Source organism: Boleophthalmus pectinirostris, unplaced genomic scaffold (assembly GCF_026225935.1).
Source record: "Boleophthalmus pectinirostris isolate CB_2022bp ecotype Guang Dong unplaced genomic scaffold, ASM2622593v1 HiC_scaffold_10, whole genome shotgun sequence".
NCBI lineage: Eukaryota > Metazoa > Chordata > Actinopteri > Gobiiformes > Gobiidae > Boleophthalmus > Boleophthalmus pectinirostris.
The window spans coordinates 18,281,402-18,303,956 of record NW_026570971.1 but is presented as its reverse complement, the minus strand read 5'-3'; the positions used below and the strand labels follow the sequence as shown (position 1 = coordinate 18,303,956).

General features: G+C 40.5%; 1 protein-coding gene across 3 annotated transcripts in view; it reads right to left on the bottom strand.

The window, feature by feature from the left end:
• The window catches only part of LOC110155381 (apoptosis-stimulating of p53 protein 1-like), a 44,689-nt gene that overhangs the window by 1,512 nt on the left and 20,622 nt on the right, over positions 1-22,555 (bottom strand). For 2 of the 3 annotated variants that reach the window (XM_055160692.1, XM_055160687.1), the window contains exons 5-22: positions 16,113-16,208; positions 13,387-13,443; positions 13,171-13,291; positions 12,312-12,391; positions 12,065-12,235; positions 10,828-10,965; positions 10,554-10,749; positions 6,515-6,582; positions 6,234-6,429; positions 5,945-6,148; positions 5,662-5,865; positions 5,366-5,516; positions 5,029-5,066; positions 4,586-4,953; positions 4,372-4,509; positions 2,457-2,590; positions 1,702-1,868; positions 1,437-1,636 (exon numbers count right to left, since the gene is read on the bottom strand). In XM_055160692.1, coding sequence (XP_055016667.1) covers positions 1,437-1,636; positions 1,702-1,868; positions 2,457-2,590; positions 4,372-4,509; positions 4,586-4,953; positions 5,029-5,066; positions 5,366-5,516; positions 5,662-5,865; positions 5,945-6,148; positions 6,234-6,429; positions 6,515-6,582; positions 10,554-10,749; positions 10,828-10,965; positions 12,065-12,235; positions 12,312-12,391; positions 13,171-13,291; positions 13,387-13,443; positions 16,113-16,208 — 2,727 coding nt within the window. The remainder of the gene's footprint in view (positions 1-1,436; positions 1,637-1,701; positions 1,869-2,456; positions 2,591-4,371; positions 4,510-4,585; positions 4,954-5,028; positions 5,067-5,365; positions 5,517-5,661; positions 5,866-5,944; positions 6,149-6,233; positions 6,430-6,514; positions 6,583-10,553; positions 10,750-10,827; positions 10,966-12,064; positions 12,236-12,311; positions 12,392-13,170; positions 13,292-13,386; positions 13,444-16,112; positions 16,209-22,555) is intronic. The other variant, XM_055160690.1, reaches the window with a different exon arrangement.

The following is a 22,555-nucleotide window of genomic DNA, read 5'->3' as shown; positions in this document are numbered from 1 at the left end:
TTTTTCAAGTGTCCAATCAATGAATATAATGCATTATTGTCCTTATTAGGAGTCATTGTATAGCCACATAAACAGGTGGAGAAATGGAACCCTTTCTGTATATAGTGAGACAGCGTTCTATACAGTAGGACACAGCTGCTGAGCCTGGGCTGGGTAAGGCTCTCAGTATTATTGGACAGTTTTATTAAAGTAGTTCAGCTGTTCTAATAAAAGCACGAGCCACACGCATTATAGAATATGTGACTCTGTACTCCCCAAGGCATAAATTACCCAGCAGATATTTCTACAGACCTCTGAAGAGCACTGTATTGCACAGATAATGTAAGCCCTAGATATATACATTTTTTTGCTAAACGCATTTCCTCAGTTCTGTCCTTTGAGTATAGAGGAACTTTGTCAACAAGTGCTCCAATTAACAATACCAAAACCTCAGTCGAAACACATTGTCAAATAAATGTTACGTAAAAGCAACAGCAACAAAATTACAGCTACATTCACAATCTGTCCCAAGGCTAAGACTAAACTATATCAAACTTAACCAGTAAAATAACCCAGACTTATGTACAAACAATACAACTACACAGAGGTGGGACCAAGTCATTGTTTTACAAGTCTCAGGTAAGTCTCAAGTCTTTGACCTCAAGTCTGAGTCAAGTCCCAAGTCAAAGACAGGCAAATCCAAGTCGAGTCTCGAATCACTGGCACATAAGTTCAAGTCAAGTCCAAGTCGTCTGCTTTGAGCTTCAAGTCATTTCAAGTATTTAAATCAAAATACAAAATATAGCTTAGATTTCTGCTAATGATAATTTAAATTGTACTTAAAAGGTCATGAACATTTGTATAAAAGTTGTAGAAATGCTATGTTTTCCTTTTTAATTAAGATTTAAAAGTGCTTAATAACAATTATTTTGTCATGTAGAAATGGAAGGATCATGTACTGTATTGTACTCTATATACTGTATATTACTGTATTGTACTCTATATACTGTATATTACTGTATTGTACTCTATATACTGTATATTACTGTATTGTACTCTATATACTGTATATTACTGTATTGTACTGTATATCACTGCACTACATTTGAGGATACCACATCATAGTACTTCAGTTACATCCAAAGTAACAAACAGAAGTGTGGGGGGGTATGTTCCAGTTTGTTCCTGTAAAATTGAGCACCACATTTATCAACTGAAAAGAGAAAAGTATTTTCTAAAAACTTTTTTTTTTAGGAGAAGCATCAAGTCTTCTCAAGTAACAGGCCTCAAGTCTGAGTCAAGTCCCAAGTAAATGACCTTCAAGTCCAAGTAAAGTCCCAAGTCTTAGTCCATTTTATCAAGTCAAGCTCTCTAGTCCTAAAAATAGTGACACAAGTCTCAAGTCTCAAGTCCCACCTCTGCAAATACATGAAGAGTTGTGCTTTGTGCCGCCTTACCCCCAGCAGGTTCCGGGGCACATATCCCTCGCGGTCGTTGAGCCGCGCCCACCACCACTCTGTCTCAGTGTCGTCACGGCGTCGCAACACGGTGATGGCGTCCCCCTCACTGAAGGACAGTTCATCAGTCTGCTGCGCCGTGTAGGCCCACAGACCATACACCAGGCCCTTATTCATGACACCCAACTTTTCCTGCACACCTGAGAAAAAAAAAGTTTATTTAGTTGTTTTTGTGATATTAATTTATTGCATAGCTTAAATTTACCATATAAGAACTGTGAACATTGCGTATATCCCTCCTCCATCTCTTCACACTTGTCTGCAGCTGTTTCAACATCGCTAATGGTCGTGGCAAAAATGGCCGCCCCGGATTCCACCAGCATTTTACACAGGTGCACGCTGTTACAGGAAGCTGCGCAGTGAAGAGGAGTCCTGGGAAAATCAAATCATGAACACTTAGCAATGACCCCCATTCACACATGCACTCAGTCCCAGCACACTGCTTCACACTTAACCAGGCTCGTAACCACGGAAACCAAACTCGTAACTAACTCAGATTGGCAATTTTCTGGGCTTATTCACACTTAAGTTTTCCCTGCATATCCCCAGTACTTTATGTGAAAAATTGTAGGGTCAAAAATGCAATGAAACCAGTTCTTGCTTCATGTATGAACTGAATGGAGCTATATAACGGACGTAATTTTGTATGGGCTTTGCTTTATTCATAAGACATGTCCAAATGTAATACACACATTAATGAAGGCATAAAATTAGATGACATTAGTCAAACATGAATTGAGTGGAACGGTCCATTAATCAATTTAAGTGAGTTTTGATATGGAAGCTTATTAGACTTGTAATAACTTCGTCTCGCGGACCTCAATCCAAATTTGGAAACACTATTATGTCTTCCATTGTTTGCTATGGGCAGCAGCATAACCTGTTCATTAGCAGACGCCCTCTAGTCCTTCAGAAGGCAGCGTTCCCTCATTAGTCTATAACATGATTGAAGGCGCTCACCATCCGTCACTGTCTGCTGCGTTCACGTTCACTCCGAAGTCCAGCAGGAATTTAACGATGTGGTGGTGACCAGCGCAGACCGCATTGTGTAAGGGAGTGATGCCCTCATCATTGGGCATGCTCGGGTTTTCCACCTAAAACACACAAACAAAGTTAATTTGAGACAGTGGAGCAGCACAATGGAATGGTCCACACCTGCTTATTTGACAATTCATGCTTATTTTTTTATCCAGTAGATCAAATCTGCAACAATATACAGGGATATATTCAGTACATGTCAACTCCCATATTTCATTTTAGTTTATTGACCGTGGTATTTAAATAAATAAAATAACTCAACAATATGTAAATATTGACATAGTGAACCTACACTTCACACTTTCTGCCACTCAAGTCACAGAGTTGCTTCTCAGTACTCAAACAATTTTGCCTAACACTGAAAAGAAACTAGTTTTAAGCCCAGAATATTCTAGTTTAGCTTGTTTTAAAATTGGCTGGTGACTTGTATCAAGATATTTCTTAGAAAAGATTTGGCTGTCATGGATAATGATACCAAACACTTTTTTTTCTAAGAAATCAAAAATTGTGTGGGAGATGGCATCAATGGAATAGGATGTGCTTTGTTCTTATAAGCTCTCTGTTTCTGCTACAAAACATTATTCTTTTGTTTTGAGTATTATTAAAGCACGAGCAGGAATATTTGCTCTGACAATGCTGCCAAGGATCAAAGATAAGTCAACGTTTTGTCAAAAAGGTAGAGACATGCTGCCTGCTGTGGTAGCACTGGTGTGTGGGTGTTTTTGGCATATAAAATGCTTGTATAACTGTACCCAACACAACCAAATGTAGGTAGATTCACATAGTCACTAGGCCAGCAACCAATGATTATTTTGGTTCTTAAGTAGTTGAATATTTTAGTATTTTAGTAGTTTGGTAGGCTTCTAGATAAAGAACATTTATGAATTAAATATTTTTATTTAATAATGCCTTTGTTATGAAGGGTCCAGATAATGTTAATGATTATCAAAAGACGATCATGATTATTTTAATATTTGATTAGCCACAATCAGAGGTGGGACCAAGTCGCTGTTTTGCAAGTCTCAAGTAAGTCTCAAGTCTTTGACCTCAAGTCCGAGTCAAGTCTCAAGTCAAATACAGGCAAGTCCAAGTCGAGTCTCGAGTCACTGGCCCATAAGTTGTCTGCTTTGGGGTTCAAGTCATTTCAAGTCTTTAAACCAAAGTACCAAATAGAGCTTAGATTTTTGCAGTTTATATGAATTTAAACTAAACTGTACTTAAAAAAGCCATGGTATATTTATATATGAGTGTTTATAGAGTTGTAGAAATGCTAAGTTTTCCTTTTTAAATGCCTTGACAAATTCTAAGTGTCTCCTTAGTGAGAAGAGAAAGAATTAAGATTTAAAAATGCAGTTATTTTGTCTTGTAGTCTGCACTGAAATGGAAGGATCAAGTTCTATGTAGTTCTCTCTTTTACTGTATTGTACTGTATATTACTGTATTGTACTCTATATATATTGTAGTACATATGATGATACCACGTCACAGTACTTAAGTTACATTCAAAGTACCAAACACAGAAGTGGGAGGGACATGTTCAGTTCCTGTAAAATTCGGCTCCGCATTTATCAACTGTAAAGAGAAGTATTTTCTAAAACATCTATTTTTTAGGAGAAGCATCAAGTCTTCTCAAGTCACAGGCCTCAAGTCTGGGTCAAGTAACAAGTCACTGACCTTCAAGTCCAAGTCAAGTCCCAAGTCTTAGTCTATTTTATCAAGTCAAGTCTCAAGTCCTTAAAAAAGTGACTCAAGTCTAACTGGAGTCCAAGTCACGACTTGCATGTCCCCACAACTGGTCACGATTATTCCGATTAACCCTTGCAGCCCTTATAGTTACCTCATATATAATTCTCTGCACCAGGTCAAACTCTCCCTCCAAAGATGCATCTAGCAGCAGTGCCAGTGGGTTAAACTTCACTCGGAGACCATGACCAGTGCGCTCCGATGACGGCTTCTTTAGGTTGGTTCGCTTCACCTATAGCCCACAATAGAAAGCGATATTAAACTCAAACAGGTTCATATAGAACATATTACACTGTGTGTCTTTTTACCTTAGGCTGTGCAGGTGCAGCAGGAGGTGAAGGCGATGGGGAGGAGTGGCTTACAGAATTACGGGCGGGACTAATACTGTTCTGTTTGTTATTGTTCTGATCCTCTGGCCTATCAGGAGTGGGGGAGGAGCCTGGTTGTTTGGATGGGGAAACGTGATTGGCTTTTTCGGGTGTTGTGTCTTTGGGCGTTTCTTTCACAGCAGATGAAGGGGACAGGCGCAGGTGAGTATCCGTATTCACCGTATTCTTTCCTTCGCCTTCTGGGGCAGGTGCAGGGGCATGCTTGTCACTGGACTCAATACTGCCATTGGCCAATTGTAAGTTCTCCATATCGCCCAGTAGACAGTCGGGTTGGTAAAAAGTGTTGGCTGAAATATAATAGTAGGTTAGGCATAATAACACATTTAAGTTGTGATTAAATGAGGACATGGTTAAGTACATACCAGAGACTCCTTCAATGCCTCCAGCCAAAGTGTTGAACCTATCACAAAATGGGAGTAAATAGTAAGGGCTCTGTCTTTGGCTGAACTGTTGTTTGTGTTTATATTTATTTTTATAAGTACTTAGCTTGTCAAATGTTCTGTATGGAGAAACCTTTCCACAGGTAACTTAAATTATGCATATAAGACTTGTAAGACTGATGTTATGTAAATATAAGTTGTGAATAGTGGTTTCCGAAATTGAAAACTATTGAAGTTAGGAGTTGAAAAACAATTTTAAATACTGGGCCATTAAGTCTTATAGTTGTTTGTCATGCTTTAATTGGAGTACACCTCTGACCTTTGGTAAAGCAGCTTTTGAATGTTCGGCCCCTGTGGCCCCTCTGGTTCTGTAATTGAGCTGCGTTTCTTCAGGGGTCGTGGGGCGTTGCTAAGGCGACGACGAAGAACCTCTAGGTCTGCATCGCTCTGGTATCTGAGCTGGGAGTGGGCTGTGAAAGTGAGAAATACTGTATTATGGTGCAAGTTTTTACTGCATGACGGGACCATAAATTACTATGAACTTTCAGTCCCCCTTCTTCACACACCATTTCACTTAGTTTCACGGTTCTATGGCTGAGTGCTTCTAATACGTACCCACTGGAGTGAGTTTGGTGGGGCTGAGTGGGCGGGGGATGCTGTCCACGCTGGGAGGAGCGATCACATGTCCATCACTGCCCTCGACTGCTCCAGGTTTACCTCCATCTTTATCTGGAACATCTTCTCCTTTTGACCCTCCGTGGAGGAAGGGGACAGGGGACGGCGAGGCAGAGGAGTTTGGGAGGATTGGTTTTCCGTACACTGCAAAGATAAATAAATACATTTTAGTTTATTTATGTTGCTTGTGCACTGCATGCTTTGTGACTGATATAGAGTGTACCTGCTTTGACAGCTGCTCTGTTGCTCAGAGAGCCATAGTTTTTGGCCTGCGGCTGGTGCAGGTACATGCTGTAGATTGAGCTGCTGTTCATAGTGGCTGGACCCTTGCGCGGTGACTGCGGTCTGGAGGAGTGCTCTGGGACGTAGGGCCGCACTGCCACAGCTGGAGGGTGGTCTGTCCGCTCTGTTTGAGGAGACAGTGAACCTGAGCAGAAATGACCATCAAGCACTCCCCTTTAACACAAATCACATTTAAACCTTGTTAACGTCAGCATGGGTTGAGACATTACCTTGACTGGGTGGAACAGAAATGCGCTGTTGAATTTGTTGGGAGGATGATGATGAAGAGGACGAAGAGGTGGCATTGGAACTGGAGCGAGGCCAGCCCAGAGTGCCAGGGGCAGAGCGGGGCAGGGAGCTGGTGGTAGAGTGGTGTGCCACCTGGTGGGTGGCACTGGGATATGTACCATAGCCAGAGGTAATTGGCTGGGGAAACAAGAACATGGGGTATTTATATTGTGTACTTGCTACTATACTTCACATAACTTTCATAGAAGTACTTATGTGATACCTGCTCAGGACTGTTGTTTCTCCAGTCAGATAAACTCTTACTCAAGCTAGGCCAGGATGCTTCATTGGCTAAAGGAAAGAAAGAAGGGCTGGGTGTTATGGTTGAGTTAGGGAAAAAAAAATGATAGGGGAAAAACACGATGATAATGACGCTGTAGTAATTAATGAATGGAGTTAAAATACATGTAAAAATAACAATCATGTAGAGTTAGTATCTGAAAAAAATAATAATAATTAACCCAAAAACAAGCGCATGGTAATCAGACACTGAACAACAACATGACTTGACAACATCTTAAACAGCAGTCAACAACACAGTGCCTTATTAAGATCCACTCTGAAAGCTCCATGGTGATTAGAGCATCCTTCACACAGTCACACATTCACTTGAAGGATTTGCTCAGACAAATAAGAAAAGCACTTCTTGTCTGAGCCCAAAGCCGGTCTGAGCAACAAGACACTTCCAGAAGGAGGCTGTTTGACCCAGTGTGTATGTGTTATATAATGAAGGTGAGAAGACTGGTCAGCCTCAAATCTGCTCCCACTGTCCACTGTCTGTTATAGCAAAGGTCACCAGCCTGGGTTAATACTATACAAGTGGACTACAGTTTAACCTGGCCTCATTGCACAAAAAATAACACTGAGGATAATGATGAAAAAACACTATAAGTGTACTTTTACATTGTCTTTATGAGGATTGGTGGATGGTGGATGAAGTAAAAGTGTTTCATATCATTACTGCTTGGGTGGAGAGTGGAAAGGTATGTTGAGAGTAAAGATAACATAGATACTATACTGGTATCTGAACCTTTTTAACTATTATTACATTTTTTGCATAATGTTTTCAACCCAAGTTCCCAAATTGATTTAACTGATTGTGTTTCATACAGAGAGGCTCCAGCAGTCCAGGAATCAAACCAGTGCCATTGCTGATGTGAGGTACCCACTACCTTGGCTACATTCTATGTACTTTGCACCAGTGAGGCTGTGATTATACAACATAGAAGGTTATGGAGAGAGTCTGATTACTGTCCATGTGTACACTGACTTCTGTTAGACTGTTATGTCAATGTTGTAGTTTCAGACTAATACTGATTAACCAGTAAAGCAGGTAGTCCTAAGCTCGTCCTGTAGATCACTGAATGACCATTTATGACCCCACACGACATCCAGGACAGGAAACAGACAGTTCCAGGACTGGGCCTGAGGATTAGATCTGGACCAGGTGAAGTCACACTGGCCTTGGGCTCTGCGGGCACAGAATGGAGGGCCTCTAATGGCACCATAATGGTATGTCAAACTTAAACAAACTGGTAGTATTTTTCCACTCTTAAGTAAATATTTTGGACCTTGTCCCTGTGATGGTATTCATCCCCAATAATAGACACTCAGCACTGGCATTTAGTGGAGCGTTTTAATCTCTTCAGCGAGTGCGACAGCAGCTATCAGTCAGTCCCAGAATACACAGTGTATGTAGTTATGGCGCTAGTCTGTGTACCTCTCACTTCCTCTCATTCACTTAGTGCCCGTGTGGACCGCACTGCCCTGACATGAATTATATTGTATTTTCCACATTACATAAGCAGCAGCCATAAACAGAGCAGTGGCATTTGCTCTGGCATTCAGCAACACAAAGGTCCACTCCAGCAGAGAGTCGAGACATTTCAGTAGGTAAACTTTGAGAAGACCAATTTCGCATTTCAAGGGATTTGATCTGGGACCCATTAAAAATTAATACAATGAAAATGTCTATATTAATTATATTATTTTTTAACAGTATTTTAGGTAAAGAAGGCATTTGTTAGGATGAACCCAGGCATATTTGACTATGGGATAGAAGTAATTTATTTTCTGAGACTTTGGAACCACTCGAGTAAATCTGTTTCATATGTGCCTAAACCCAGTATGGTATCTGACCTTATTTTTTTAGACTTTGTTTTGGTAACCCTGCACAGCTGCCGAAGTGTCCAGTGTCATGTTTTGGCCTTTACATCCTGCTCTCTGCATTAAGAGGTTAATTTCATACAGCTGATCTAATACTGTCCCAAGTCCTAACCATCTGTTCCTCAATGCTGTTGTTCAAACTTTTTGCTTTGTTCTGGTCAGGGTTGGGCAATATGGTAAGAAAAATCTAATCTCATTCCTGTGACGATATGCAAGTTTGATCAAAATACTGTGACTCACAAATTTGACATAAATCTTAATCTGGTTCCAAAAAAACCCTACCTCAGGCCTTGACTTGAGCCAAAACAGACTGAGGGTATTGGACATGGAAGCAGGTGTGACCATCTTATTTGTCATGGCCTTCCTTTGTGAATGTGGGCACCCTTCACCAATTGTGCACTCACTGTTGATACTGTCACCCTCCCATTTCTCTGGGGGCGCACCGATGACCACGTCTAAATCGGACACTTTCCATTGGCTGGGAGGCTTCTTGACGGCACTCCTGTCCTCTTCTGATTGGTGCAAAATTCACAACAACAAAAACAGAAGTAGGAGACCATCCGGGGCAGAACACATCATCACGGTCACCCAGCAATGATGTCACGAGCAAATAATTAACAAAAATGGGGTAATGAACAAAAGAACAACATTTAAGGGTAAAAAGTAGGGTGAGAAATCCAAAGACAACCATTAGAATCATATATATCAAAACAGTACGCAGCCCTGTCACGACAACTAATTTTCAAGCGTGATATATAGCTGAAGGAAATATAGACAATAAATGATAATATTGAAACCAAACCATAAAACAGAAATAGCGCTCTAAAACTACTTTAAATGTACAATAGGGTTAAAAAAGTATGAGCTGCAATAAAAAAATAGCTGATGTCAACACTTAAGTAGTTATTTTGTATCTATGAGTCATAATTCAACTCTAATCTATGTATCATCTGTTCATCCATTTTTCAAAATAAAACCAAAAATAGGAAAAACGAAAAAACAACTATTTTCTTCATTATTTGTCTCCAAAACCAAAATGAAAAAACAGATAATGATTAGTTTTTTCAGTTTTTCATTTTGTGTTTAAATGAATAATGGAAAAAAGAGATAACAGCCGCTTCCCATTTCTGTGTTTGTGGTCTCAGTCTGGTCCTGGTCTCAGTCCCGGTCTGGGCCCAGTCTGAGTTCTGGTCTCAGTCCAGGTCTGCGTCCAGTTTCAGCCCTGATCTCAGTCTTTCCTGCCTGGTCTAGTCCTGGTCTGGTCCCGGTCTCAGTCCTGGTCTCAGTCCCGGTGTCAGTCCCAGTCTCAGTCCTGGTCTCAGTTCTGGTCTGGTCCCAGTCTGGTCCCAATCTCAGTCCTGGTCTCAGTCCCGGTCTCAGTCCCAGTCTCGGTCCTGGTCTCAATTCTGGTCTGGTCTTGGTCTGGTCCCAATCTCAGTCCTGGTCTCAGTCCCGGTCTCATTCCTGCCTGGTCTGGTCCTAGTCTGGTCCCGGTTTGGTCCTGGTCTTAGTCCTGGTCCTGGTCCCGGTTTGGTCTTGGTCTCGGTCCTCGTCTGGTCTCGGTCTCAGTCCTGGTCTCAGTCCCAGTCTCAGCCCCAGTCTGATCCTGGTCCGGTCCTGGTCTCCATCCTGAGCACCCAACAGTCTACACGGGCGCTTCTCCAAGCCTGTCTTGACACTCAGTCCTGCTTTGGTCCTGGTTTAGTTCTGTTTTAGTCTTGTTTTAGTCCTAGTTCAGTCCGTACACAGCGCGAAAGTCCGGCACAGTTTAAGTTACAGAAACAGGAAACGGCCGTTATCCATTGTTCCATGATTCATTTAAACACAAAATCGAAAACTGAAAAATCAAATCGTTATCCATTTTTTCAATTCATTTTTTTGTTTTGGATACACGGATTAACTCTCTTCAGCTCAAATCTCACCCTAATACAGAAAAATACCCAAATAGTACAAAAGAACTACAAAGAAAACATTTTTAAACACCCATGATAAATACTGACCCCAAAAATTATTGTTCAAGTCATCTAAGTCTACATAGTATTTACTGTGACAGGCCTAATAAGTGTAAGTGTAATTTCTGTAGTCATTGTGCTAACCTGATTGAGAGCGGATATGGCTGAGAGGAGTGGGCTTGGTGGGTGGGTCCGGGGGCAGAGGGTAGCTCTTGTCTTGTCTGTTTTCAGATGGGACCTGGATGTACGGGCACACAGCTGCCACCCGCCCTGAAACACTGCCCCCCGGGTGAGAAGAAGTGGGTGGAGTTGGGGCCCCTCCTCCATTCAGACGGCTTAGCTAGAATAAGATAGATATTAGGTAAATAAAAGTAATACAGTTGAATGTAACTCTGCCCTGATACGAGATGGGGAGTACCTCAGCTTTCTTCTTGTGCAGTCGCTCTAGGTCTCCGATGCGCTGGTCCATCATGGTCACCTGGGTGTTTCTCTTGTTCAGTAGTTCTTTGTTTTGAGCCAGTTTGCTGCTCTGCTCCAGGTTATGGCGGTTTCTAGCCTGGTAAAGAGATCACACCATATACAGTTAAATAAAACAACATTTGCATAGAATTTTCAAGTCAATAAATAGATATACAAAAATATTAAAGGTCCTATATTACACAAAATGTACTCTTGTGAGATTTTAGCCACGTTATAATGTTGTTACCTGGAGTTCTTTTTTTTTTTTTTTGGCATTCACACATGTTTGAGTAATCCTTTAAAGCAGGGGTGTCAAACTCAAATTCACAGAGGGCCAAAATTTAAAACTGCAACTAAGTCGTGAGCCAAACTAAATATTTACAGAAAAATTTCAACATTTGCATGTTTTCTCTTCTTTCGAGATAATGTAATGTTAAACCTTTTCTCATTAAAAAATATGTTTAATAATAGTTTTGCTTAAACAATGAACCCAGAACAAGCATAAATAAATAATTTAAATAAATAATGTCTCTATAGCCGATCTGTAGCCAGCAGCCCAGCACTAATACATATTTGATATGATCTCGCAGGCCAAATATACCGTGGGCCAAATTTGGCCCCTGGGCCTTAGTCTGACATGTCTGCTTTAAAATTAGTCAGTCTATATCTCTTACGCTGAAAATGCTTTGTTCCGTCTTGTGATGTCATGTAGTGGTAGTTTTCAAGTTAAAGGCTACCTTTTACCTTTAGTTCAGTAGAAATAAGAAAGTCCAGATGTTGTTAGTGAAGGTGTATGGAGTTTAAAAACATTATTATTATTATTATTATTATTATTATTATTATTATTAACATACAGTAGATCAGAAAATAGCACAATAGCCCTTTAAGAAATGTGCAAACTAATTAATAAATACACAAATTATGAAGCATATTTATTATGCCTTTAAAGAAGCTAATACCATTTATAATAGTACAGGTAGCAGGATTTTTTATTGCTGTCATCGTAGTAGCAGGCGTTAATAAATGTGTTTGTCACTGAAATAAATGTAATAGTAGCACAACTTAGTAATAGCTAACAAAGTAGTAGTAACAATATGATTGTTAGGTATATACTAGTATACATCCTAGTGAAGTATTGTTATACTATTAACTGACAGTGCACGTTTGGAGTAGTATGTCTGTGATGATAAATGTACCTGTAATTCCTGGTAGAGTTTCCTCAGCTCGATGGCTGCAGGCCCAGACAGAGGTGACCCTTTCTGTCCGGTGATGTGTGCGCCCTGGGGTCCCGTGGGTGCTCCCTGCTGTGGCCCCAATGAATGCAGCTGAAGACGACCTCTCCTCAGATCCTCCAACTGCTGCGTCAGCTAAAAATAATAGCCGAAATGTAAAATATATCAACTTAATATTGATCTTTTATTCATGCTCTGTGTGTGATGGTACCTGGTCCACCCGGATCACAGCAGTCTGCAGCTCGGCCTGCTTTTCTTGAAAGAGATTGCTAACATGCTCAATCTCGGCCGCTGAGAGAAGAAGGAGAAATTACTCAGCAAAATGTGAAATTGAAGCACGACATCCATTATAGCTGCCTTACTTCATCATAATTAAACCATGACCACCACAGAGCAAAGAAGGGATTTATCTAGTAGTGTAAGCATATTAATGTGTAGTTCAAATTCATTAAAATATGTTGTCAAATTATGGGTTTCAATTCGTGTATCATTTGTTCATTAATTTTTCAAAATAAAACCAAAAAAAATAAAACAAAAAAATGCTATTTTCTTCATTATTTGTTTTGTTTTTATTAATAATGGAAAAAACACATAACAACCGTTTCCCGTTTCCATGATTTAAACTACGATGCCGGACTTTTACACTGCATACGGACTAAACCAGGACTAAACCAAGTCTAAAGCAGGACTAAACCGGGCTAAACCGGTCTCAGTCCTGGTCGGGTCTCGGTTTCAGTCCTAGTCTCAGTTCCGGTCTGGTCTCGGTCTCAGTCCTGGTCTCAGTCCTGGCCCTGATCCCGGTCTGGTCCCACGGAAACAGGAAATGGCTGTTATCTGTTTTTTTTTCCATTATTCATTTAAACACAAAATCAAAAACTGAAAAAAATAATCTTTTTTTTTATTTTGGTTTTGGAGATGAATAATGAAGAAAATAGTTGAATGAACGAATGATACATGTGTTGTTTCAGCTTCCTGTTTAAAGGCAACATTATGAGGACATGTAGTTTTGAATTGTTAATTGCTACTGTGCTAATTTCCACCTCTCTGAAACCCCAGCAGTGTAAACTTACAGAGGTTTCCATTGATCAGTTTGCTGTAGTCCACTTGACCTCTCATGGCTCGGATTTTCTTAAGTTTCGCTTCCTGAGTTTCCACGCGTTCCTTTAACCTCTGCAACTTCTCCGCTTCAGACTAGAATGGTTAAATACAGTATAGATTTAAACTTTCTGCGCATGTCTTGTTTTTTTTTTGTTACATTTAATTCACAGGAGACATCTGGACCACACCTGAGACTGTGCCTGGCTGCCACGACCTCCCTGCTGCAGATACCTCAGCCTCTGCTCCTACAAAATAAAATGTTAATATTGCAGACAATACATAACACAATCACACATGAATATGATTTAAACTTAATATGTCTGTTAAAGTGATAAAGAATCACCAGTTCTTGTTTTTTCATGTACTATGTGTTTTTTTAATTTTATTATAGGCAAAACAATGTAGATGTGTTTATTGCTGTGAAAAATGTAGCTGGCTAGTATCTCCACGAAGCTGACTCTAATTTGGCTTGGACATTTCAATGGAAATGTTGTTCTTTTGGCAATAATACTCCACAGAATTTTCATAAAACTCATCTATCTCCATGGGGAATATTCCAAAGCATGGTTTAACTTTCTATTTCCATGGAATCACGCAGGCTTTGTTGATGTCGGCATATTCTTTGTAAAACGTTTTACATAATACGATTTCTCTTCTTACTCCCTTTAGCTGTTACTAACACTTTTTTCTTTTGTTTTGTATTTTGAATTACAAAAACATTTCCCCGTACCCAGTCTATCTTTACAATCAAAACTTCACATATTGTTTCCAAAAAATCTATTACACACAGATTTCACAAGCACCACAAGATAACTTTAGAACAAATTTGTTTTTCCGCAGCATATGGCAGGCAGGAATATCTAGTGAAAAGCAGACGAGAGATTGTTTTGAGCCATAAATCTTCGGCTGCCACTTCGCTGTCAAACCCTTTCAGGTATACACGCACTTTTATTGTATTGTGTTGGGTCCGTATCCATCATGTTGATGTTTAAAACTTTCTTACCCCCGATAACTGAAGCCAAAGTTTATAGAGAACAATTATAGATATATTTGTCATATCACTGAATATAAAAGCTACGACTAATCACCACATCAAGTCACTGTTTTCACCAAGAAATTATGTGCTTTTTATTCAGCCAGCCACACATTATAAACCAACCAGAGGAGAGGAAATAGACAGGGAAATAGCTATGTGCGATGCTGATCTCTGCAGTTTACACCTCTGGCACGTAGTAGAGCTGACCTGCCACTATCCCACACACACGCTTCGGAGCAGGAGGGGAATGTTGGCAAGCAGCACCATCACTCACCGCGGTCACCTAAACGCTAATAACAAGTTATGTAATGCTAGCTTGTTTTACTATGATGTAGATGGCCTCCGTAGGTGTAGAAGCGCAGAAGCAATAATACAAGATGGATGTGTTTAATCAAGGATATGCAGTAATAGTAAGTGGGTGAAAACTGCATCGTCATGGCGGCTGGAGACAAGGAGAGGGAAGCACTTACGGGAAAGGCAAAATAATTTTAACAGAGAAATATTGGCTTTTTAAAGTGCTGAGTAGATGAGTTTAGAGGCCTTGGAGTGTTGTCTGGGTGATTTGATTCATTTTTATAATGGGAATACAAGAAATGTATCATCAGAGGCAGGGACGGGGGGAAGTCACATGGTTAAGAATTCAAACACATACATAAGTCATACATATAAATACTGCCACCACAGTTACGATTACTACTATAACTGTACTTACTACTACAATTACAACATCTTCAACTGGCATCGCTTTGCCTAAAATATTCCATAATGTGCCATTGATCGTTAGCCTGATTCATTAGGTTTCAATTCGTGGAAACCGTCTGACCTCGCAGTATTAGCATTCGTTCACTCGACAGTAGGTGGGTACTATATTTTTTATTTAAACAATCGCTGCTATTTGGTACTGATGTATGTAATGCGCCAAAAAACAGAAAGTAAGGAGGACAATAATGTCTTTCTCTTTGATAAAATTCACCAAACATTCTCTTTGTTCTGGCTTTAATCCTCAATCTCGAGAATCGTTGCCAACACAGAATGTATGTCTTCGTCTACATCCATCTCGACCGCTTTGTTTACTGTTGTGCTGTACTACAAAATGGACCCAGACAGGCACTTGAGTTTGACGTCATGGCTTCACAGCTCTTCGCTGATTGGCCGGTGCGTGGTCTACAACTTCCGGGGTTCTTGCAAACTGTCTATAGTGTATTCTGATTCCTGACCTAGTCGCTGGAGAGAAATGAAATTGGGTGGAGGCACTAAGTTATCGTATCCATCCAGCATTTATATATTCAGTATGGATCTTTTTCCACCTCAAAAAAAAACAAAAAAAACATTCACAAATATACATTTTTACTGTAAGCAGGCTTGCCTCTCCATATATCTGACCTGTAACTTAGTGCAGTAGAGTCACCTGCATGTCTGTAGTTTAAAGCCATACAGAGGAACATTCTAGGGAAAGCAATAACAGCATAGAGACAAGCAGGCTGTGAAAACCCCTCCTTAAAGTTTTTTTTTTTTTTTTTTTGCATGATCAGACAGTATTGTTGTTGATGTTGTATTAAGCTATAGCAGGATTACTATGACCCTAGTTACTATCCACGAAAATGTGGCTAGAAAAGTTCCCAACAGCTACTGACATAATTTCCTGTGAGTGGTGGGGGTCATTTCCCATAAGTTCACTGTTACACAAACACAGAATGAGAATGCGGTCTACCCAATGGAAACGTCCCTTCCTGTCTTCTCTTGACCTCTGACCTCTCGTTTCCATGGCAGCACCAGTGACCCACACGCACATTCCTGAGACTGAAACCTTTTCCCTCTAATGCAGATAACCTTCCCCTCGCTGACAGCCAGTCCACCTGACATACTCTGGAAAGTTACCTTGGCGACCAACATCTGCTGCTGAGCTTCGATTTGCTGCTGCTGCCTCGTGGCCATTTCCTGGAGCTCGGAGAGGGTCAGCTCCACACGGGGAACCTACGAACACACAAGAAATATACCTTTATTCCACTGTACTGTGCCTGTTTTAGGATCTATGGTTCACTAGAGTCTCCTTGAGCAGCTACAGTGACATAAACTTACATTGCATGTGCCTTCCTATTCAGTATTAACATTTTTATCTTGTTTTTTGGTTCGTTTATTGCAAGTTTTTTAAAATACAAATGACAATTAAAAATATTCAAATTGAGAGATTGAAATTGGACTAGGCCAGAACTTCTTCAAGTGAAAAAAAACAGAGTTAAAAATTTTAAAATCTATAAACTGCAGATGACACAAATTAAAAAGGTACTATCTAACTTTTCTTTTAGCTTAGAATGTCCCATGAACCTATAGGGCATTAACCTTCATGGAGATACGGAGATGGAAAACACATGTAATTAAATAAACTCAAGACAAAAGTGAAAAAACACACAGCACACTCAGATGGCCGATGTCCAAAATCCTCTGCATTCCCAAATAACGTTTTGGTGAAAAAAGCCTTCGTCAGATATTTTTCTTGCTTTGGACCATGGTATTGTGCGTTTTTTCACTTTTATTTTCCTGCTCCTTGCATTTGCAACCTCTGCCAGAGCTTTGGTGTGCGTTTTCTGTTTCATTTGATTAAATAAACACAAGACAGAAATGCCATACTATATAACATTCCAGGCAAAGGAATAACATCACCATGGCAACAAGCAGGTAGCGTACCACCAGAAAAGTAGTAAACCTCTTATGCAAAATCAGCTTTTCCGAATTTTGAACCATGTTTCAGTTGTTTCCCCTTCTCATTTACCCTCTCAAAGTTTTATTTAGTGATTCATGCATGCTTGAGCAATCTTTAATCCCTTATTTCAAGATGCCGATCAATCCCATAAGCCACCACAGTTTTCAGCGGGTTTGTTTCTTTTATTAAGTCATTTTGTATGAATACTGCGATTTAAAATGTGCAAATGATAACAAAATAATCCATGGGTGTCATAGATTATAACAATATAGCTCATGGCTCAAGCACAATATGTCTTCTTTAATTTTCAGACTCAAACAACTCAAAGAAAAAATACAAACTGAATAGGGGTGTAATGATATCCAAGTCTCGCAATACAATATCTTTACGGTATGAACCTCACGATATGATATTTATCGCAATGTCGTGGGAAAGTTCCCGATATGGTGGAGAGGCTCACGATTAGGGATGTAACAATATCCAAATCACTTGATACAAGATTTGCAATAAACATCTCACAGTACGATATTTATTGTGATATTTTGTGGAGGTTAAACAGCTAAAACTGTTGATATTCTACTTTTTCCTCTTAAAATGCCTTGACAAAACTTAATCCAAAGAACTAAGACTTAAAAGTGTTTATAACTGTTATTTCTTCTTGTAGTCTGATCTGAAATGGAGCAAAGGATCATGGTCTATGTAGTTCTCTCTGTCTTTTTTTTAGCTGTTGCTGCACCATAACTCTTCAATTAAACAAAGAGACTTGTAATTCGATATATTGTGATGGCCCACAATATTATTGTGAGAACTCTGACGATATGATATCACAGTGTTTTGGTTATTGTTACATCCCTAGAACTGAAATGGAAAAAGCTACCTTTGTACCACCAGGAGTCTCTGTAACCAGTGGATCATGGACCACAGTCTGAAAAGCGGTGACTGGAACAGCATACAGAGTTAATGGGCAGTGCAGGTTGAAAACCAGGCCACATCTGTACATGGCCACAGGTCAAAGAGCATCTTTGGTTTTGGTGGTAATGTCATGAGGCTATAACTGGAGGGTTTTTGCACGTGCTGCAGAATTCTAGTTATGTGATTGAGAGAAATAGCCCTCAGCTGTCACTGCCAACTGGAAAAATCAAAGGGTGCTGATCAGTTTGCCTATACTTTTGACTGCAATGTATGAAGCCAAGGACACTCGACGCACAGTGCAACTTAGAAGGAGCGGTGGATGTGTCTCTGGGCATATGTTTCTGAGATTTACAAGCGTCATGGCGGAAATGTGTCACTGGAGAGGAGCAGGGTGGGAAAAAAATAACTCTAGCTTGAACACATCCTGCAATTGTGTGTGGAGATGTTTCTGGCATTTTTTGAAAAAGTTGAAATGCGTACAAACCGGTTCTACAATACAACGTCTCAACAATCTATGGCTTCAAAAGTAAGCAGCTTGTCAGACTCATCACAGCCAGTCTCTGTGCGGTTTCACTGTGTATATTATTAGACCCAGTGACACAAGATTTTGACAGGTGTACTTATAACAACCATAAAAACAAAAATAACAAGAATATTTAAGGGTAAGGTACAATTACAGCTAGCCTAACTGATTTTATGAAAGGAGAAAGCAAGTATGTATAAACTTTGACACGTAGTATTCTCATGTATACATGTTTAGGCCACTAGTAGTTTTTGAATGAAGCAAAGTGGACCTAGTCGATTTCACTTTGTGGAAATTGTCTGACCTCGCAGCATTAGGATTCGTTCGCTCGACAGTAGGCAGGTACTTTTTTATTTAACCAATCGCTGCTAACGTCTTTCCCCTTGATAAAATTCACCAAACATTCTCTTTCTTCCGGCTTTAAAACCTCAATCTCGGGAATTGCTGCCAACACAGAATGTATGTCTTCGTATACATCCATCTCGACCGCTTTATTTACTGTTGCGCTGTTCCACAAAAGAGACCCAGACAGGCGCTTAACTTCCAGGGTTCCTGCAAACCGTCTAGTGTATTCTGATTCCTGACCTAGTTGCTGGAGGCTCTAGGTGGCACCAGCCTGGCTAGAGTGGACCACCCTTGGATATTCAACCATCTCTCATCCCAGTGTCATATAGTGACACACATGGTTCTCACTTACACGTTTTCGATGAATAAAATGTGTGCAGTGGTCCAATTTTTGGTCTGTTCTGTTTTTAACGATAGACTTTAAGAGGAGAACAAATTTTTGAAAAGTGGGGTAATACAGCTTTAAAGTGATCTATGTCATAATTTTGTTTCCTTATCACAAACATACCTGGAGCTGTGTTTTGTTTAATTCACACATGTTTAACACATATGAACAGTCCAGTTATAGACCTGTGATACTTGGAAAGCAATATTTTTTCTTAATAGTACTTTGTGTGAAACATTTGAGTGTGATTGTACTACACACAATTCTTTTTCAATAGGACTGGGTAATAAAGCAGCTAGAATTGCAAAACATGACTCTATTTTTGCACCTTTCGCATGTATTAAAAGTAAAAGAAGAAATAAATAACATTATCACTTTTAAAATATGTGCATATGTTTTAAAACACACCACTTTACACGTGTTACCCTGGGGAGAAACAAAGCTGTACAACCACAAAGTTACCTGCCAAAACTTTTAAGAGTTTGATTTGAAAGAGAAGCCACATTTTCTGTAGAAGGAAAAATGTATTTCACTGGATGGCCAAAGCCTCTGTGAGATCTTAAATGTCCCCTAAAAGTCTCCACGTATCTCTGCGGACCCTCTGCTGCCGTGGCTCGAGAAGAAGAGGATCAAAAACTCCATTACCCAGAACAGAGCCTAGGGGCTATAGCAATCCTTAGCATATAAATTTAGCGGAAAAACCTACCATCATATAAGTAGCTAAGGACTGCAGGGCTGTAACAGTGCAGAATTAGCAACGTGAAAGGTATTACAGCTAAATTGTGTGAAAAGAAGTGTCATTTTGTTATTGAGTTATTGAACATTTTGCAGACGGGCACATTTCAAAGTCTTTCGATCATATTTCTCCTGCACATTACAGTGTTTTTGCAGTCACTGTGTGTGCCATATGTGATTAGCTAACTGCTGACCTGTTAGGCTGAGCAGATCCTCCTGGCTTTGATGTGCAGTCTGCAGATAGACCTCTTACTAATACACCAATGTTCCAGAGGTGCACTGCTGTGTCCGGGTCATCTCTGAATCATGCGGACGCTTTGTAAACACGGCTGCTCAGTTTGTGGTTGAAAAATGCTTCTATGGATTAAATAAAAAAACTCATTGCACGTTCATTTAAAACAACAATTTACTCTAATGCACATAATTACACTATGTAACTTTTCCGCTTGTCTACTTGGAGGTGTTTTTGCGTTTCCTGGATTGACGTCACCGGGGTAAGTATGGGTCAGTTTTGTGGAAAGGTGACTGTACGTTGTGGGCTTTTTGAGGAATTTTTATCATCAAAGTTTAATGCCATACCGTGGAACATTCTAGGCAGTACATTAAAGTTACATGGTGCAGCTTGACGCAATTTTGTGTTTGGATGAAGGAAGTTAAAGGGCATGCAGGTTTTTAAAGACTCTAAATTAACGTATTCTTGAATTTCAGCTACTAGTTATAGGCATTTTGAGGGATTTTCACTGTTCAAAAGAGAGAATATTTAGTTTTAATTGTTAATTGTGACGATAACAATGCAAATTTTTCATCATTTTAACTCACAGATAACGTTCACAAACAATCCCACATTCTTTCTGCGTTTCTGTCCATGTTCTGTCCATTTTCTGTCTAAAAATGTCACTGCAACTACTACTTACAGGTAGGTAAATGTACATGTGATGTCAACAAGGTAACTGAAGCATAAGTCAACCTGTTATTAATGTAATGCTGGATCAGGAGGAGCCGAAATGCTGTCTTAACAGAAAAGTTAACACTGCACCGGCCACTCACTCGCTGTAGCACACTTGGCTGCTCATGCTAATTACCCTGAGCTAACGTTATCATGCAGTTTCCTCTTAGCATCCCACCGTGCCCCCCTTGTATTTACCTGCAGGCTCTCCCATGTGATCCTGCAGGAGCGCACTTTAATTTTGCTGCATTGTCCTTCAACAGTAAACTCCTGCACCAGATCTACCTCATTCCACTCCATCTTTGAACAGCTTAAAACTAGAAGATTTGGTTTAGAAGAAAAAAAACGCGACTTCAAAGTGGTAAAACGGGAGCGATCCTTATCACAACTTTCCGTATCATCCAGCCGGTGGTGTATGATTCACGACACCTCCCACCACAACCGCCCCCCGTACACACACTCTCTCTCTTTCCCTCTCTCTCCTCCTAATGCTTTCTGTTCTCTTCCAGCCCACGCTCGCATCCCCGCTCGGCTCCTCTCTCCCCGGTACAAACTGCCTGTTATTGGTGTGTTTTCAAATGACGTGTGAACACAGCGGAGGAGAGTCCATAATGGGGCACTGCATCCAATTACAGCCCAGAGAAACAAACTGTGAGGAGCTGTGGCCGCGCGGGTACGATTCCGCCGCGCGTCAATATGTTTCGCATGTGACAGTTTTGATCTACTGTCAATCATCCGTGCTCCGTCTCACCCCCTATACACACTATGAATTATCTCGTCCTGCTGCAGCTGGCATTTTGCTGCAGCGACATCAGCTATGGTGCCACCCCCCTACCCCCGCCCGCCCCTCTCTTTCTCCCACTTTCTCTCAGAAGGGAAATCACTGCACCAAAGCACGACGGATGGGGCACGAGTCCTTCTCAATCACAGCCCCTCTCTCTCTCTTTCCTTCTCTCCTCCTCTCTCTGAGCGTTATGGGGAGGATGATGACGCTGTGATGATGCAGGCAGATTAACGGGCTGCAACATCGGGGGGCACTGATCCGTCAGCATGCCTTCCACTCTGGTAACTTAGACTCTATACAAGAGAAAACTATGGGACTGTTAAGTGTGACATGATCTGGGGCTAAGGCACAAACAGGAGAAAAAGGGAGTTTGTCTGAACCCTCTGATGAATTCATAACATATAGGGGACAGAAACTCTTTCACACTGGGGCTAACGTACACTTTATTGTCTCCACTGGGAAATTTGTCCTCTGCCTTAAACCCATCCTTCACCGCCGCTATAGGGCAACCTGTCAGGAGCAGTGGGCGCCTCAGAGTAGTACCTGCAGACCCATCTCCAGATCCTGAGCTATGTTTGCTGTAGAATTGGCAGATTTGTTACTAGTTTTTACATGTTTTCTGTAAAATAATATCAGTGGGTTTAAGTGGCCAAGGTAAGAGTGATGACTTCACTTTACAGTACCATATGCCATGTGCCCAGAGCAGGGAAAAGCCTAATGTGTGCTACAGAGCCTGGGAGACAGACAGGCATCCGTTTCACTCAAATGCATTTACTGTAACTGTACTGTATCCTGTGATAAAAGCAGCTCAACCTCCAGCTCTGCCTCTGTTCTAGGTCAAGGCTTTGGAAAGGAAAAGCACAGATAAAGTCAATATGGTATCAGTCAGCACAAGTGTCAGACGGATACTGAAGCAGCACACACTGATAATATACACAGTGTATGAACAGACTGTCTGTGAAGTTACAAACTTCTGCTCATGCTAATAAG